Source organism: Phascolarctos cinereus, unplaced genomic scaffold (assembly GCF_003287225.1).
Source record: "Phascolarctos cinereus isolate Bilbo 61053 unplaced genomic scaffold, phaCin_HiC Scaffold_4;HRSCAF=312, whole genome shotgun sequence".
NCBI classification, from domain to species: Eukaryota; Metazoa; Chordata; class Mammalia; order Diprotodontia; family Phascolarctidae; genus Phascolarctos; species Phascolarctos cinereus.
In genome coordinates this window covers 134,277,658-134,293,247 of record NW_027555847.1, presented here as the reverse complement: position 1 = coordinate 134,293,247, position 15,590 = coordinate 134,277,658, and the positions used below count along the sequence as shown (strand labels likewise).

Genomic DNA, 15,590 nt, shown 5'->3' with positions numbered 1-15,590 from the left:
CAAAGATTTCCTCCCAGTCTGGTTTCCTTACACATTTATCCCTAGAGCTGTTGGTGTGTATCCAGGAAACGGGAACTCATCTCACTAGGAGCCAGACCTACCCAGGAAAATAAATATGTTATGACTAATATGAAAATATGTTTAATAGGAATGTATATGTAGAGCTTATACCAGATTGTATGCCGTCTTGGGGAGAGAGGCAGGAAGGGAGGGAGAGAAAATTTAAAACTCAAAAACTTATAGAAGTGATTGCTGAAAACTAAAAATAAACAAATAAGTAGAAAACACACACACACACACACACACACACACACACACACACACACACAAAGAAAAAAAAGATGTTGGTCTCCACCCCTGCCAAAGCTACGTGATGCGTTCCAAAGTCAAACAGAAATGAACTTTTGGATCCTACGCTGCTTTGGGTCCCGATAAATGAGAGGGTTGACTATATTATGACTCAGTACGGGATCCGTTCTTTTCTTGCCTTTCTGTCTTGGTTATTTTGGTCTAGATTTCCCCCTGGTGGTTAAAATGAGAAACAGCAAGAATCCCTGAATCATCCACTTCAGACTCTTAAGAGATACCTTAATGAGTATTCTCATTTTGCAGATGGAGAAAGAGAGGAGCAGAGAAGACAGGGCATCTGCTTAAAGTCCCACAGTGACAGGGCAAAAATCCAGGTCTCCTTAATCTAGAGTTTTCTCTCAGCCCACCCTGCATATCCAATCTGTTGCCAAGACCTATTGATTCCACCTTGTAGCATTTCTCATCATTCGCCTCCTCCCCTTCTTTCCCTGACAAGCCCTCATTGCCTTAAACCTAGACTATTGCTATATGTTTGATCTCTCTGCCTCAAGCCTCTCCCCACTCTGGCCCATCCTACACTCAACTGTCAGAATGATCTTAAAGCTCTGGCCTGGGAATGCCTCATCCCAAGTTAACAAACTTCAGTGACTCCAAGATCAAACAAAAAGTCATCCTTTTGGCTATTAACATCCTGGCCCCTCCCCGACTTTCTAGTCCTCTGTGACCCAGTGACACAGGCCTCTTTGCCATTCTTCCCACAAGGTATCCTTTCTCTGAGATATTTTCACTCTCTTTCTTCCATGCCTAGGATTCTATGTCCTCATCTCCATCTCCTGGCTTCCCTAACTTTCTGCAAAACCCAGATGAAATGCCACCTTCTACAAGAAGCCTTTCCCAATCTCCCTTAATGCTAATGCTTTCTCTCTGCTGACCATGTCCAATTTATTTCATATATATCTTGTTTGCATGTTCTTTCTCCTATTAGACTGGGAGCTCCTTGAGGGCAGGGACTTTTTTTTTCCTTTCTTTGCCCTCCAGCTCTTAGCACAGGACCTGGCACACAGAAGGCATTTAATAAATGCTTCTTGACCTGCCTATACCATCATTTGTTCAGCTTAAATGCTGTTATGTACCCACATTTTACACAAAACTTTCTCCCCACCAACATTTCCAACTGATTCACTCACTGTCCAGTAGGATTCAGAATCTGCTTTCCCAAAGCCTGGCCCTCTTTCCCAGCAAACTCTTCTAATTGCCCAGCCCCCATGCTCTTCTTTGGAGGCACTAGTCAAGGTTTTTCTCTGGCCCCAGGGGCCCTGCAGGGATGTGGCTGGGAACCCATCCAATGGTTTTACTCCTTTTCCCTCTCTCACCTTCTCAGTCCCAGAATGGATACAACCCAGGGGGAAGGGCTATGCTGAGCTGTGTCAACAAAAGTCTGGTCTCTAACAACAGAACCCACGTTCTCCTGCCTTTCTCCAAAGGGTTTCCGTGGTGTATGGGGAGCCGGAGTAGAGATTGAAGTTCCCCAGTGGCTCTGAATAGGTAGGAAGAACTGACATCCCCCACTTCCACGCCCAAGATAGGGCCGACTGGGAGCCCCTCCTCAGTCAGAGTATCTTAGTCTGCCCATTAGCAAATGAATTTAGGGATAAAAGGGGAAGAATTCCAGAATATTTGGGTCCCAAAGCTGCACAGAAGGTACAGCCAGGGTGATCGTGGCCAGTAGTTCAATGGAGGGGAGTGTTAGTCCTGGGTCAGGGGGCTCCCTTTGTGATCTCTTCAGAGCTCCTCAAGACTCCACTGATAGTGCTTTAAAATCTATCCTTTCCTCTGGGATGGGTTCTAAGGTAGAGGGAGTGAGTGACCCATAGTCCCTGCAGACATAAGGACACAGGAAAGAATGCCTTCTCCTGCCTCCAAGGTGCCTAAATGGTAGGGCACAGGGGTGCGATGGAACAGTGGAATATCGACATTTTTCTTGGGAGCTTCAAATTTAAATTGATTCCACCGAAAGGAAGGGGACTGAGTGGTAAAGAGCAGATGTTCCACAAGTGGAGGGGAGAGAGATTCTTGGGAAGGCTTCATTGAGGAGGTGGGCTTTGGCAGTACAGGTACTAAAGAAAGATCACTTTAGTTCCTTTTATAAACTCATTGAATCTCAGAGCTGAAAAGGCACTTAGAGGTAATCTACTGTAACTTCCCATCCCCCTGCAGGAATCCCCTCTACAGTATTCCTGAAAAGCGGTCATCTGGCCTCTGCTTGAATACTTCCTGGGACAGGGAACTCCATGCCAATAGCTCTGGTTGTTAGGAAGTTCCTCCTTATCTTCACTCTCTTTGGCTTGGAGGAGGCGTAGATGGCACATGCCTTGGACACACGTCGGCAACAGAAGGAAAGGTTCCTCAGAGCCATGCATGCCCTTCAAGCCACATCTGATCGTACCCTACAGGTGGCCAGCCCACTCCTGGAACACCCTAGAGGCTTGGGACTGCTCACTGGCCCTCACCTTCACCAACTGGCGCAACAAAGCCAAGGCCTGTGTGTGGAGCTGGACCATGTGGGTCACCTCCTCCGATTCCAGCAGGACCGGCTTCTGAGACGAATCCCCACTCCGGGTGGGGTCAGAGGCTTGCACTGCTCCGTGGATGGTATGCTCTACCTGACCTTTGAGGAAGCCCCCTGCATCCAAATCCTTGACCTCTCTGGCCACTCTCTCCACTCTCTCCCTTGCAGCCTGCCAGGGACAGGAGCCTTTGTGTCAGAAGATGTGACTGTGACGGGGTCAGGGTTAGTACTGGTCAGCAGTCTGGTCCATAGAGCAGTCTATGCCTTCTACCACCCTTCTAAGGCCTCCCAAGGTGAATGGGCGAAAATCTTGACCTTTGAATCCCCGAGAGGACTGGGAGTGGATGCTCTGGGACGCTTCCTGGTAGCAGACTATGTCTCAGGTTTAGTCCACAGTTTTTCACTGGGCTCATCACTCAAGGCCATTGGTCTGACCACTGTCCCAGGCCTGTGCGGCCCCCGTTATGTGAGTAATGGCCCAGATGGGGGCTTTGTGGTGAGTGAAGAGTGTGGAGATGTCCAGCTCTTTGGCCATGCTCATCAGCCACTGGGCTCGCTGGGCAGCCGGCTTGAGCACCCATTTGGTAACCCGGCTGGTGTCTGCACTGATGCCCAGGGCAACATAATTGTTGTTGATGAACAGCGAAAAGAAGTAACCCTATTCCCAAGGGCTGGGCCCCCGGTCAGAGTGGTATCTAAAGGTCTGCAGAGGCCTACAGGGGTGGCCTGTGCCTCCCATGGTCGATTGTTGGTAGCTGACAATGGAGATAACTGTGTCAAAATCTTTAAATACCAAATGTAGCCTTTAAGATAGGACAGAGGGCATAGGGCGGGAAGAGAGGGAGATTCTCTGCTCCAGACACTAAGGTGAGTACCAGTACTTCAAGAAGCAAGGGTCAGAAGTCCTGTGTTCTTGTCCTGACTATCCATGCTAGAATGCACTGCATCTGTGCCTCACTTTCCCCATCTGAACTGTGAGAAGACTTATTCCAGTTTGCAAAAGTTTCTTTCCAAATGGAGTGAGAGAAACACATCATGGAACATCACAGCTATTTGCTGACATGCACCATGTTTCTGGGACTCTTGGCCCTGACTCCCAGGAGTAGGGGGCTGAATGGGGTTCACATAGCTCCAGGTAGAGATTCTGGGTCCGAAAGTTAATCCAGCATCAACCAATCAACCAACAAGTCTTTCCCCAGTCTCTTATGTGCCCCTCATCTACTGTGCTATGTAAAAGGTTGTAGTATTGCCGGGAGGGGGGGGGAACAGAATACTGGGGGTAGAGAAAGGAGGCAGCAGAGATTCAGTCCCTTCCCTGAAGGACTTCATAGTCTCTGAGGAAGTCAACAACTATGGATATCCATTTCTTTTTATCATGGGGCAGCTAAGTGGAGCAGTGCATAGGAGTGCCAGGCCTGGAGGCAGGAAGACTCATGTTCCTGCGTTCAAATCTGGCCTCAGATAATTACTAGCTATGTGACCCTGGCCTCAGTTTCCTCATCTGTAAAATGAGCTGGAGAAGGAAATGGCAAACCATTCCAATATCTTTGCCAAGAAAACCCCAAACAGGGTCACAGAGAATCGACTCCACTGAAAACAACAAAACAACAACTTACTTATCATTTTATCTGTTAGATACATAATAAGATCCTTGTCTTAACCGTGATAGATCTTTCTCACTGTATCCAAACATGATCACACGATTTAGAATTGGATGGGACTTCAAAAATCCAATCAAATCTCATTTTACAGAGGAGAAAGCTATCTACAGGACTCAATTTATGCCATAGAAAGTTGAATTTTTTTTCTTATTCCTTAAGTGAAGTATTTTGAGGGGATAAAGTTGGCCCCTGGAGTTCAGGGTTTCTTAACCTCTCTTTTATTAGGGGCCCCTTTGTCAATCTGTTGAATCCTATGGACCCTTTCTCAGAACAATGTTCTTAAATGCACAAAATAATATGGATAAGATTATGAAGGAAACCAATTATACTGAAATACAGTGTAATTTATGTCTTTATCAGGATATTATAAGTTCCAAGTTCACAGAACTCCCCTATCCCCAAACCCAGGTGCATGGACTCTCCCAGCTAAAAACTTTCTTTCCTGTAACAGAAAGAGGACTAGATATAGTGACAGGGGACTTGGATTTCAACTGGGGTTTGGCCACTTACTATGTGGCTTTGGGAAAGTCACTTAACCTCTCTATGCCTCAGTTTCCTCATCTGTAAAATGAAAGGTTTGGGTTGGGTGGCCTCTTGGGTCCCTTTCAACACTATGAACCTAAGACCTCTGGCCTTTAGTTTTCTTCATCTCTCAATTGTGAGAGTTAGAGTAGATAATCTCTAAGGTTCCTTCTTTGAAATCTTAACAGATTTCAAATTCACAAATTCACCCCCAATTACTGACTCTTCTGTGCCATATCCCCTCCCCGCTCACTCCCATCTGTCTCCTGTTTTCGGATGGAAAAAAATGAGAAACATAAACATTAACTATGAATAGGCAGTTCATAAAGGCCATACTGACAATTAGGGAAAGAGAAAGACCACTGTGGGTTGGGTTGGAGTAGTCAGGGACAGCTTCCTGGAGGAGGTAGAAACTGAGCTGGCCTCTCCTGATAAGATTTCTCTGGGGTGGAGGGTATTGTTGGGGGGGGGATGAATAGTGAGTTATTATGGGGGAGGTGACTCCCGGGCCCTGGAAGGCTGGGGTGATTCAGGTAGAAAATCTTGAGAAGCAGTAGCTGTGGTTAGGAGAAGGGAACATGTCTGGTGGATGTGTTTTTTCAGCTCATCCACCCCTTTGCTGCTGACATAGGGGAGCAAGCCCTGGATTAGTGTTTTGCCCTAGAGATATTTCTCAACTGCTTGAACATGTTACCAGCCTGACCTTGGAGGGTCTGGTTCTGGAGCAGGTCTCCCTCCAGAAGCATCAAGAAAGAAACGAGTCAAGTTAAAGGCTATGGAAATTATTTCCTTTCTACAGGTCTTAGTTTTCTCATCTGTAAACTAGGGGGTTTAGACTCCATGACCTTTAAGGTCCTTTCTAGCTCTGAAATCTTATGTTCTGTATTCTGAGGTTTTCCAGTTCCCCTCACTCTGCCTGTCTGCCATATTAGACCTGAGTCTCCTATATTAACTCTTACCCACTGCCTGGGTCTACTACCTCCCTAGGAAAATTCTCCAGCTTTCTTATCAGCCCCCAGCTGGCCTGAGGGTAGGTGGGGCCCAAGGGAAGACAGGAAGGGAGTTCTGATGGGATAATGACCTGGTTTTCAGCTCATTCAATTTGTCCAAGCTTCTAATGCTGCTGCTCCTCTGGTCCCAACAACAAGACTTCCCATTGCTGGAGATTTCCTGGACCCAGCTGATATAAGGTGTGTCTGTGTATTTTTTCACTGGGTGGCAGGCAAGAGAGGGAACTTTGGCTAAGAGCAATAGCGCCAGGAAATGGAATCCATGTGGATTTAGAGCTCTCTTGTGTATCACAGTTCTTTGGGGGTGGAGGAGCCATGGAGAGCACTTATCTCTGCAGCATCCCACTTTGGACATTTACTAACTGTGTGAAACTGGGAAAACCTCTCTGAGCCTCAGTTTCCTTATCTGTAAAACGTGGAGGCTGGACTTGGCTGACCTCTAAGGTCCCTTTCAGCTTTAATAGATCCATGATCCTATGCTCTTTTTATACCATCTCTGTTCCCAGACCAGAATGGGTGGCCAAGTGGTTCCCCATCAGGCTAGGTAAACCCTCATGGCACCTGGCCACTGTATGGAAAGTCCAGGAGGTCCAGGTCATGCTTGGGGTAATAACCAATAATATTAATAACTCACATTTCCATAGTGCTTTACAATTTTCTAAGCACTTTCTACGAGGCAGATGGTACAAATATTAGGATACCCATTTTATAGATGAGGAAACTAAGGGGTAGAATTGGGACTCAAACAAACATACATCTCTTGACTCCACATTCATGTCTGCACAGTGCAGGGTCCCCTCTATTCCTCAGGCTCACTGTCAAGGTTAGGACATGGCGCTCATTGCAGAGTCTTGGGATGGGGAGGATTTGGATCTGAATTAAATGTTAAATAGGGAGATATGCCATAAACCCTTTTGGGAGTACTCAATATCCTTTAAATAAAGGGGGGCATAAAAAAAGGTGTTTTGTTCTCCAATGGTCACTTCTTTGGATCTTACAGAGGCTTACAGCAGCTGTTGGGTTGGGCCTCCCTCCTGACAATCTTTGGGTAGCATTAGGTACTGATGTGGGGTGGGGTGATTATCAGCAGGGTCAGAATACCGGGAGGATCTAGGGAGGGTTCCCTATCCTTTCCTCCTCCACCCTAGGGAAGTCTCCCCATGCCTTCTGTCCTGAAGTAACACAAAAGAGAACATGGAGCAGATGAAGTAGACAGCACTATAAACTAGAGCCTGAACACTATGGTCCATTAAATATCCCAAAGAAAACAAAAGGTATATCCATGAAATGACATATACTTCCCCTATAGAAACGGTCATTTTCAGGATTAGAGAGAAATCCAAAGGATGGATTGAGTTGGAGAAATGGTGAAGAATATTTTAGAAGGCTGACTTTAGCAGTTCTTTCTCCTTCTCCTCTAAATGGGAATGGACAGAAGTTATGACTGACCTTTTAACCTAGCTCCAGACTGATGCCTAAATCCATCCACAGCCTTAGGCTGACCCCAAAATTTATCCACAGCCTTGACCCCGGCCACTTCATCTATAGATTGAGCCACAGACCAACACCCTAAATCTGGCCTTGTGTCTGTGACCACTGACTAAATGAGCAAGGAGCTATGATCCTAGCAGAAAAGAAGGATGGAGCATCATTATCTACACTTTCCTTCCTCCTCTTCCTTATGGCCAAGGCTAATTATTTGCCAACTGGTGATTAGGAAGGCAAATGTGGAGCTTTAGGGGGGTAGTCTGGGTTTTGGGGTTACCCTATGATAGGATTTTGGGCAGCCAGATGGCACAGGCAATAGAGTGCCAGGCCTGGAGTCAGGAAGACCTTACTTCAAATCCAGCCTCAGACAATTACTAGTTGTATGACCTTGGGCAAGTCACTTAACTTTGTTTGCCTCAGTTTCCTCATCTGTAAAATAAGCTAGGAAAGGGCAAAACGCTTCAGTATTTTTGCCTAGAAAACCCCAAATGGGGTCACAAAGAGGGGGGGCACAAAACAACTAAACAACTGGGGTAGGGTTTAGGAGTCAGTCTGGGGTTGGGTCTTGAAGTCTGTCTAGGCAGGATTTAGGGGTCAGTCTGGGGTTGGGTTTTGGGCTGAGACCAAGCACCTGGGGGGCGGGTGGGGGGCCTCCCCTGAGTGGGCCCCGGAGATGAGGAGTTGGGGTGACCCTTTCAGGGTTCCTCTTGCTCCATTCCCTTTCCCCTGAGGATGGGGACTGAAGCCAAGGCGGAAGGACAAGAGCCGCCTGGCCGGGCTCCCCAGCGCGGGCTCAGGCCTCTCTCCCCAAGGCGGACGAGAGCGGAGAGCGGAGAGCGGAGCGCAGCGCGCCGGCGGAACGTTCGAGCCGAACCCCGCGCGCGCAGCCGAGAGTCTCTGGGGGGAAGGACCCACGGCGTAGTCACTGCCCAGCAACGGGCGGAAATGTGGCTCCTGTCAGGAGGCGCGGCAGTTACGGGGCACGGGCAGCTCGGAGCTCCGCGGAGCCGCCGCCTGCAGCCCGAGAGATCGGCCCCGGGAAGCCGGTGTGTACACGTCGCCGAGCCGGGCGGACTGGGGCGGGCGGGGGCGGAGGGGAAGCCCCGGGCCCTGGGCCGCACGTGCGAGGTGGGGACCATTCCCGGCCTGAGCTAGCTCCTGCGGAGGGGAGGGGAGGGAAGGGAGGCGGAGGTCGCGCCGGCGCATTGGGGGCGGCTCGGGGCCGGCCGGGCTTCGGAGCCCGGAGCCGGAGTAGGGGGCTTGGGGATTGGACGCCGTGACCGGGAGGGGTCGGGAAAGGCTTCCGGCCGCCCTGCTCTGTCAGCGATTGGCGCTGTGACCTTGGTGGCTGGACGGGAAGAGTCTGGGACTGGGGAGCCTGGGGTTCGAGTTCTGGCTCTGCCACTGACTGTCCGTGTCGTCTTGAACGAATCTCTTCCCTTTCCTGGAGCTCAGAATTCTGCCGTATAAAATGTAGAGTGTTGGACCAGCTCAGGGGTTCCCAAAGTTTTTTGTTATGCAAACCCTTTTCAACAATTAAAAAAAAGGGTTTTGATAATTTATTTTAGATGGAGGTTTATTCATTAAGTGCTTACTTACAGTAATAACTTTTGTCCCCAAAAGAAAATGCGTTTTGTATACATTTATATATAATAAATTATATATACTATACATACTATATGCATACTATATGATTATATGTATATGGTATGTTATACATATTATATAATTATATGTATACAGTATACAGTTATAAGATATATTTTACACCGATGATTATGAAAATTCTAAGTATTAGATTATAAAACTAATTTTAAAATAATTGCAAATACTTTATATGGGATTTTCTGTAAAAATTAAAATAACCTAGAAAAACTTATCCTTGCTATTATTGGCAATACTTAATATTAAATTTATTTTACAAATTGTTGACTGTACATAACTTTTAAATGAAATAAGTTACAACTTGGAAGATGTCTGTCTAACAGGATAATCACGTTCAGTCATGCCCAACTCTTCATGACCCCATTTGGGGTTTCCTTGGCAAAGATACAGGAATGGTTTGCCTTTTCCTTCCCCAGTTCATTTTACAGATGAGGAAACAGGCAAATGGGGTTAAGTGACTTGCCCAGGGCTACGCAGCTAAGTGTCTGAAGTCAAATTTGAACTCAGATCTTCCTCATTCCAGGCAGGGCACTCTGTCCACTTCAACACCTAGTAATCATACATAAACTTAGTTTTGATGGTGGACTTTTTTTATTTGAACAAAGATTTACAATATTTGGCTCAATACCAAAGGGAGAGGTTATATTTTTAAGACAATTGGGCAAATTATTTATTGTACAGTGACAGAATTTTTAACGTGAATCCCTTGGACCCTAGTTGCAATCCCCCAAGAGGTTTTCAAACTACTAAATGGGAACTCCTGGATTAGGTGATCATTTAAGGTCCCTTCCAGCTCTAGCAATCTCAGAGTTACACGGACTTCAGAGACTTTCTGGCCCAACACATATACCTGCCAGTGGCTTTTGCTTTAAAGACCTCCCTGACAAGTGTGCTTCTGGACTGCTGTAATTGTTAGGAAGTTTTTCCTGACTTTAACACACTTTGCCTTTTCCATCAAAAATTTGCAGCTGCTAGCCATGGATTGCCTCCTTGCCCTTTTTCTGGGCCTTAATCTCCTTGTCCGGTCAAACAGAATTGTAGCATTGGAAGGGACTCTGGAGATCATCTGGACCAACTCGCTTATTTTACATAGTAGGAAACAGAATCCCAGAGAGAACTGCTTTGCCAAGATCACAAAGCAAGCCAGTGGCATCAGCCTGGTCAAAAACCTAAGTTTCCTCTTTTGGAAAGTTCAAGAAACATTCCGCTAATGCCTTTCTGCTTTTGAGAAGATTATTTTAATTCTGGAGGGTTCCTCCATATATTCTGGAGCCATGATATTAGGTATACTCTAGAGCAGAGTACTCAAGCACACACTTCCTGGGCCATATTGGCCTGCGACACTCAGAACATGGAATTAGGAAGTATTTAGCAAAAGAAATAAAAATACATAGATGAATATGTCATTTTCTAAGGTAACGTGCTACCAGAAGGGTTGCTATTTGGCACCACTGCTCTTGAGCAAGTTCCAGAATTTAGCAGCAACAACAACAACAATAATAATAACTGTCATTTACATAGCACTTACTATGTGTCAGACACTGTGCTAAGGGCTTTATAATTAAGATTCATTCCAAGCTGAATTTTTAAAAAAAGGTTTTGATGAGGGGCAGCTAGGTGGCACTGTGGGTAGAGCACCGGCCCTGAAGTTAGGAGGACCTCAGTTCAAATTTGCCTCAGACCAAACACTTGACACTTATTAGTTGTGTGACCCTGGACAAGTCACTTAACTCCACTTGCAAAAAAAAATTTTTTTTGTGCCTTTTTTTTTACATTACTTTGATTTCCTCCAGTATCCTTCCATCTCCCCTGCCCAGAGAGCCCCTCTCTATTTTTTTTTAAGACAAAAGAAAAAGAAAATAAACCTGATCAGTATGTTGAGAAAGTCTGATAATATGTGCAATGTACAACACTTGTGCACCTGCCATCGCTGCATGGGGTGGTGGTGGGGAGGTCTTCTCATATCTCTTATTTCTAGTCATGCTTATTCTTTGTAATTTTGCAACATTCACTTTTGGTTTTTTTATTTGGTTCTGTTTACATTGTTGAAGTCCTTGTGTATATTGTTTTCTTGGCTCTGCTTTCTTTGCTCTGCATCACTTCATGGTCATTAGTTCATTAATCGTCTCATGCTTCTGTATACTCTCCATTAATATTTTGTTACATTCACGTGTCAGTTTGTTTAGGCTGCTGTAATCAGTGGGCTGGGCGTCTGCTTTGTTTCTGATTCTGTGCTGTCTTAAAAAGTACTGCTTATAAATATTTTATTGCATATGGGGACTTTGTTATCAAAGGTCTCCTTGAGGTATAAGCCTAGTAATGGAATATCTAGGTCAAAGGGTATGGACATTTTAGTCATTTTATTTGCATAATTCCAAATTGATTTTCAGAATAAGTATGTTGATTCACAGTTGCTCTAACAATGCACTACTGAGTCTATCTTCCCACAGCCCCCCTACAGCATTGAGTGTTCCCATCTTTTGTTACCTTTGCCAGTTTGTGGGGCTAAGGTCAAACTTCGGGGTAGTTTCAATTTGGATTTCTCTTATTAATAGTGATTTGTAGTATTCTTTCCCATGGCTGTTAATAGTTTGTAAGCCTTCTTGTTTGTTAATATTCATTGATCACTTTTTTACTGGGCAATGGATTTTGGTATATGTGTATCTCTCTCTCTCTCTCTTCTCTCTCTCTCTCTCTCTCTCTCTCTCTCTCTCTCTTCTCTCTCTCTGTGTATTATACATATGTTCATTGTTTATACAAGGTGTCCCTAAGTGCAGTCTTAAGCCTTAATAGCTTAGCTTTAAACTTTAAACTTCACTAAGTTTTTTGGGACACCCTGTATTATTCTTGAATTCTAAATCCTTATCAGAGAAATTTGATAAAGATGTCTTCCTCACATTCAACAACTTTCCTTCTAGGTTAGAGTTAATTTGGTATGTGCAGGAGCTGTTAGTTTGATGTAATCATAGCTCTCTTTTATCTTTAATTGCATCTCTTTCAGGTAACTGTGAAAGCTATATGATCTACTTCTCTTCTAATTTTTTTATAGTATGATCTTTAATATTAAGATTACACATCCATTTAGAATATATTGTGGAATATGCAGTAGTTTCAGGTATTGGTCCAAGCTTAACTTCTACCAGACTGCTTTCCAGTTTTCCCTGCAGCTTTTTGCCAAGTAGGGAGTTTTTTGCTAAGTAATTTTTGTTTGCTGGTTTATTGAACACTGGGTTAAGTTCCTGATTCTTCCTTGCCTAGTCTATCCAGAGAAGAATTTAAGCTAGGATTGATACTTGAATCTTCATGGTCTCTTCAGGATTGGCTGGATGACCTCTAAGGCCCTTCTAAGAAAAAATAAGAATCAAAAGAGAGTGTCAGGTGTGATCCCAAAGGATTTGTGGCTTTGCTGGTATATGTTTGCAGACCTGAAGGGTGCTTGCATAGACCTTAGAAAGACTATCACGTTATTGTGCAGCCTGATTTGAGACAACTCCAACCCTGTTCAGTAGGGGTAGCTTAATTCATCTGTGTTTACTCTCTAATTTCCTTGCTGTAGTGTGAAGAAGGAAAGCTACTTAGTGCCAGTATTTGGAAGCAAATGATTCTAAAACCTAGTACTAGTTGGTGAAGAAAATTAAGTCCTATGTGAGGAGAAAAGTCAAAGTTTGATAAGAGTTTAAAGTAGCAACAACTCCTTGTAGAACATACTTAATTTTCCTGTGTGGCAAGTCAGTTCTTGTTGAGCCATCGACAGATGGTGTAAAGACATGCTTGCTTTTCCCCTCTTAGATCTCCCCCCCATCTAAAATTGAAGTAAGAGAAAAGTTTTAAAAATAGATAATATTATAGTAGTCTCTATTAGCCTTGAAATGCTTGACATCAATGGAATATATTTTACTGGAGACTTTTACCCCAGTAGAGTTTAAGTTTCTCAAAGGTAGGGAATGTTTTTTGTCTATATCTCCCCAGCACTTAGCACCAATACCTTACACATGGTAGGCACTGCATAAGTCTTTGGTAAATTGAAGGTTTTTGTTTGGAAATGTATTTTAGATCCATAGCTACAGGGCACATAGCAACAGCTTTGGCCTAAATGCAGGATTGGTGATTTAACTCCAGGTCTGAGATAGTTGGTTCCTGAAGGAAAAGTTTCAGGTCTTGATTTTGAGGCAGTAACTTGAAGTGCTGTCTATGCTTCTTCTTTAGTATTACTGTGTAACTGATCTAAAGGCATTTCACAAACCTGGCCATTAGCCCTCATAGTAGAAGACAAAGTAGTCCACCAGGGAATAAAGTAGTCCAGACTGTGTCTTTCCTGTAGTTAATTATTGTTCCTTTGTCTCCTGCTTTTGCCAGCAGAAGACAGGTTGAGCTTAAAGTTTATTCATTTACAAGGTTAATTATAGGTTGCTGTAATACTAGTAAATCAAATTTTTAAGTTAACTTGTACAGTACTTTTAAAAACTATTCTTCAAAACTGAGTATGACTATTGGATACAATTTATATTCATTCAGTAAAGTACATAAATACAGAATGTTGTTATTTTCTTCCCGAAGTAATAGGAGAGGGGGAAAAAAAGTGTGGTTTAGAGAATAATAATAACTTTTAAAAACTACATGATTATTGGAAATGAACTTTTATTTATATCAAGTCAGCAAGGGCAGTTAACAGTGAAGCTTACCTAAAAGCCTAGAAAATGACCACATGGTTCTCCTTATTGTGTTCATTGCTAACTGGCTCCTTACTGAACATTTATTTGTTTCTCTGGGGTTCTGGGGCTGGAGTAGAAGGTGTAAGAAAACTCCTCCTGGTTTTGTAAGGTCAACCTTTTTCTTGTGGTTGTGTTCCCTGGGTGGCCCTCAAGGGAAGCAAGTTGTTTGAGTTGTGAAAGGGGTTGATTGAGTTTTTTCTGCAAGGAGAACCTGGATTTTTTTCAAAGTAGATTTTCAGAAATGTTCCTTAATGTTCTTTACTGATTTTTGTTTGTTACTGATTTATGGTAGTGTTAAAGTTTTGGGTTTTTTTTTTTAACTCATTTTTGGCCAAGATGACTGAACTAATTTCTGTTTCTTTCTTTCCAGTAGTTTTGTTTTGTTTTGTTAACTTTTTTCTTCCATCTCCAGGCTCCTGCTGCCCAGAAGCATAGACTTGCTAGGGGCAGGGGTGTTGGGGAAGCTAGCGAGTGACAGAACCATTTGGCTTTGTTTATTTGTTTCCCTGTTGTACTGGAGCGGGAATAGAAGGGGTTGGAAAACTGGTGGTGATTTGTAAGGTCATTTTTGTTGTGGTTGTGTTTGGTGGGTGCCCCCGCAAGGGAAGCTGTCTGAGGGGTTGTGAATGGGGATGGGTGTTACCTTGCCATCCTTGACACTTGTGTAGCTGCAACTTTGTGTAGCGTAGATATAGAATATCATATATGTTGTGTGATATCACATGTGATATGTACATGCACACACATATACATGCGTGTGTGTGTGTTTAAAATAGTTGAAATAGTTAAAGGAGCTGTAGGTGGAAAGGGAAAAGAAAATCTTTCAAGAAAACACTAGTCTGTCTTTTTGGTACATGGTTCCTGTACTTGAACTGCCTGCCTCACAAGGTTATTTTGAAACATTTTGCAAACTCTAATATATAAATGCCGTGATTATTATAAATGTGAACCATTTTTGCTATTACTAAACATCTCTTCCTTTCTCTGTCTAGGACTATATACCCACTTTTGACACCTGAATTCCTTCCTTGGTCCATTTTCTCTATAGACATAAAGATCTTTCATTAGCAGGTATGGAAAATGCCCCTTAATGCCATGCAGTATTAGACTAAATTGGAATTTTTATTTTTTGTTTTTCAAGTGAAAATTTTTCTATTTTTTCCAATTATGTGTAACAACAATTTTTAACATTCATTTTTAAAAATTGAGCTCCAAATTCTTGCTCTCCCTCTTCCCTCCTCCCTCCTTGAGCAGGCAAGCAATTTTATATAGATTATACATGTTCAGTCATGCAAAACATCTTTCCATATTAGCCATGCTGTGGAAGAAAACACAGACAAAAAACCAAAGTAAACCCAAGAAAAATAAAGTTTAAAAAAAAGTGTGCTTTACCTGCATTCAGATTTCATCACTTCTTTCTCTGGAGGTTGATAGCATTTTTATAGTAAGTCATTTGGAATCATCTGGGATAGCTAAGTCATTCACAGTTGATCATAGTACGATATTGCTGTTACTGTGTTAAGCTAGAATTTTTAAAATGACTGTTTCCAGATTACTTGTGTTATTCCTCATATTTGTAACAGGGGCTTCACTTGACACTCCAGAACTAGAATTCTGGGTTCACTACTTATATATCTATGCTACACAAACACCT

General features: G+C 43.6%; 2 protein-coding genes across 6 annotated transcripts in view; both read left to right on the top strand.

Annotated features, from left to right (window-relative positions):
- The first annotated feature begins 1,766 nt into the window (after window positions 1–1,766).
- On the top strand, window positions 1,767–5,431 carry NHLRC4 (NHL repeat containing 4). Its single transcript, XM_021006725.2, has 2 exons — window positions 1,767–1,854; window positions 2,527–5,431. Exon 2 carries the CDS (start codon window positions 2,670–2,672, stop codon window positions 3,678–3,680), a length of 1,011 nt encoding a protein of 336 aa, XP_020862384.1. The 5' UTR covers window positions 1,767–1,854; window positions 2,527–2,669; the 3' UTR covers window positions 3,681–5,431.
- Window positions 5,432–6,175: 744 nt separating this feature from the next.
- PIGQ (phosphatidylinositol glycan anchor biosynthesis class Q) overlaps window positions 6,176–15,590 on the top strand; it is a 67,377-nt gene continuing 57,962 nt past the window's right edge. Inside the window, exons 1-2 of one of the 5 annotated variants that reach the window (XM_021006721.2) lie at window positions 6,176–6,251; window positions 14,929–15,007. Coding sequence is in view for 2 of the 5 variants with exons in the window: in XM_021006719.2 (XP_020862378.1) it covers window positions 8,505–8,605 (101 nt within the window). In the remaining 3 variants the exon portion in view is untranslated. Of the gene's footprint in view, window positions 6,252–8,471; window positions 8,606–14,928; window positions 15,008–15,590 lie in introns of those variants that run through there. The other 4 variants (XM_021006722.2, XM_021006720.2, XM_021006719.2 and 1 more) reach the window with 4 other exon arrangements.

Excerpts from the sequence above, each read along its gene's own strand:
- NHLRC4 (XM_021006725.2), top strand. The coding sequence starts at position 2,670 with ATGGCACATGCCTTGGACACACGTCGGCAACAGAAGGAAAGGTTCCTC.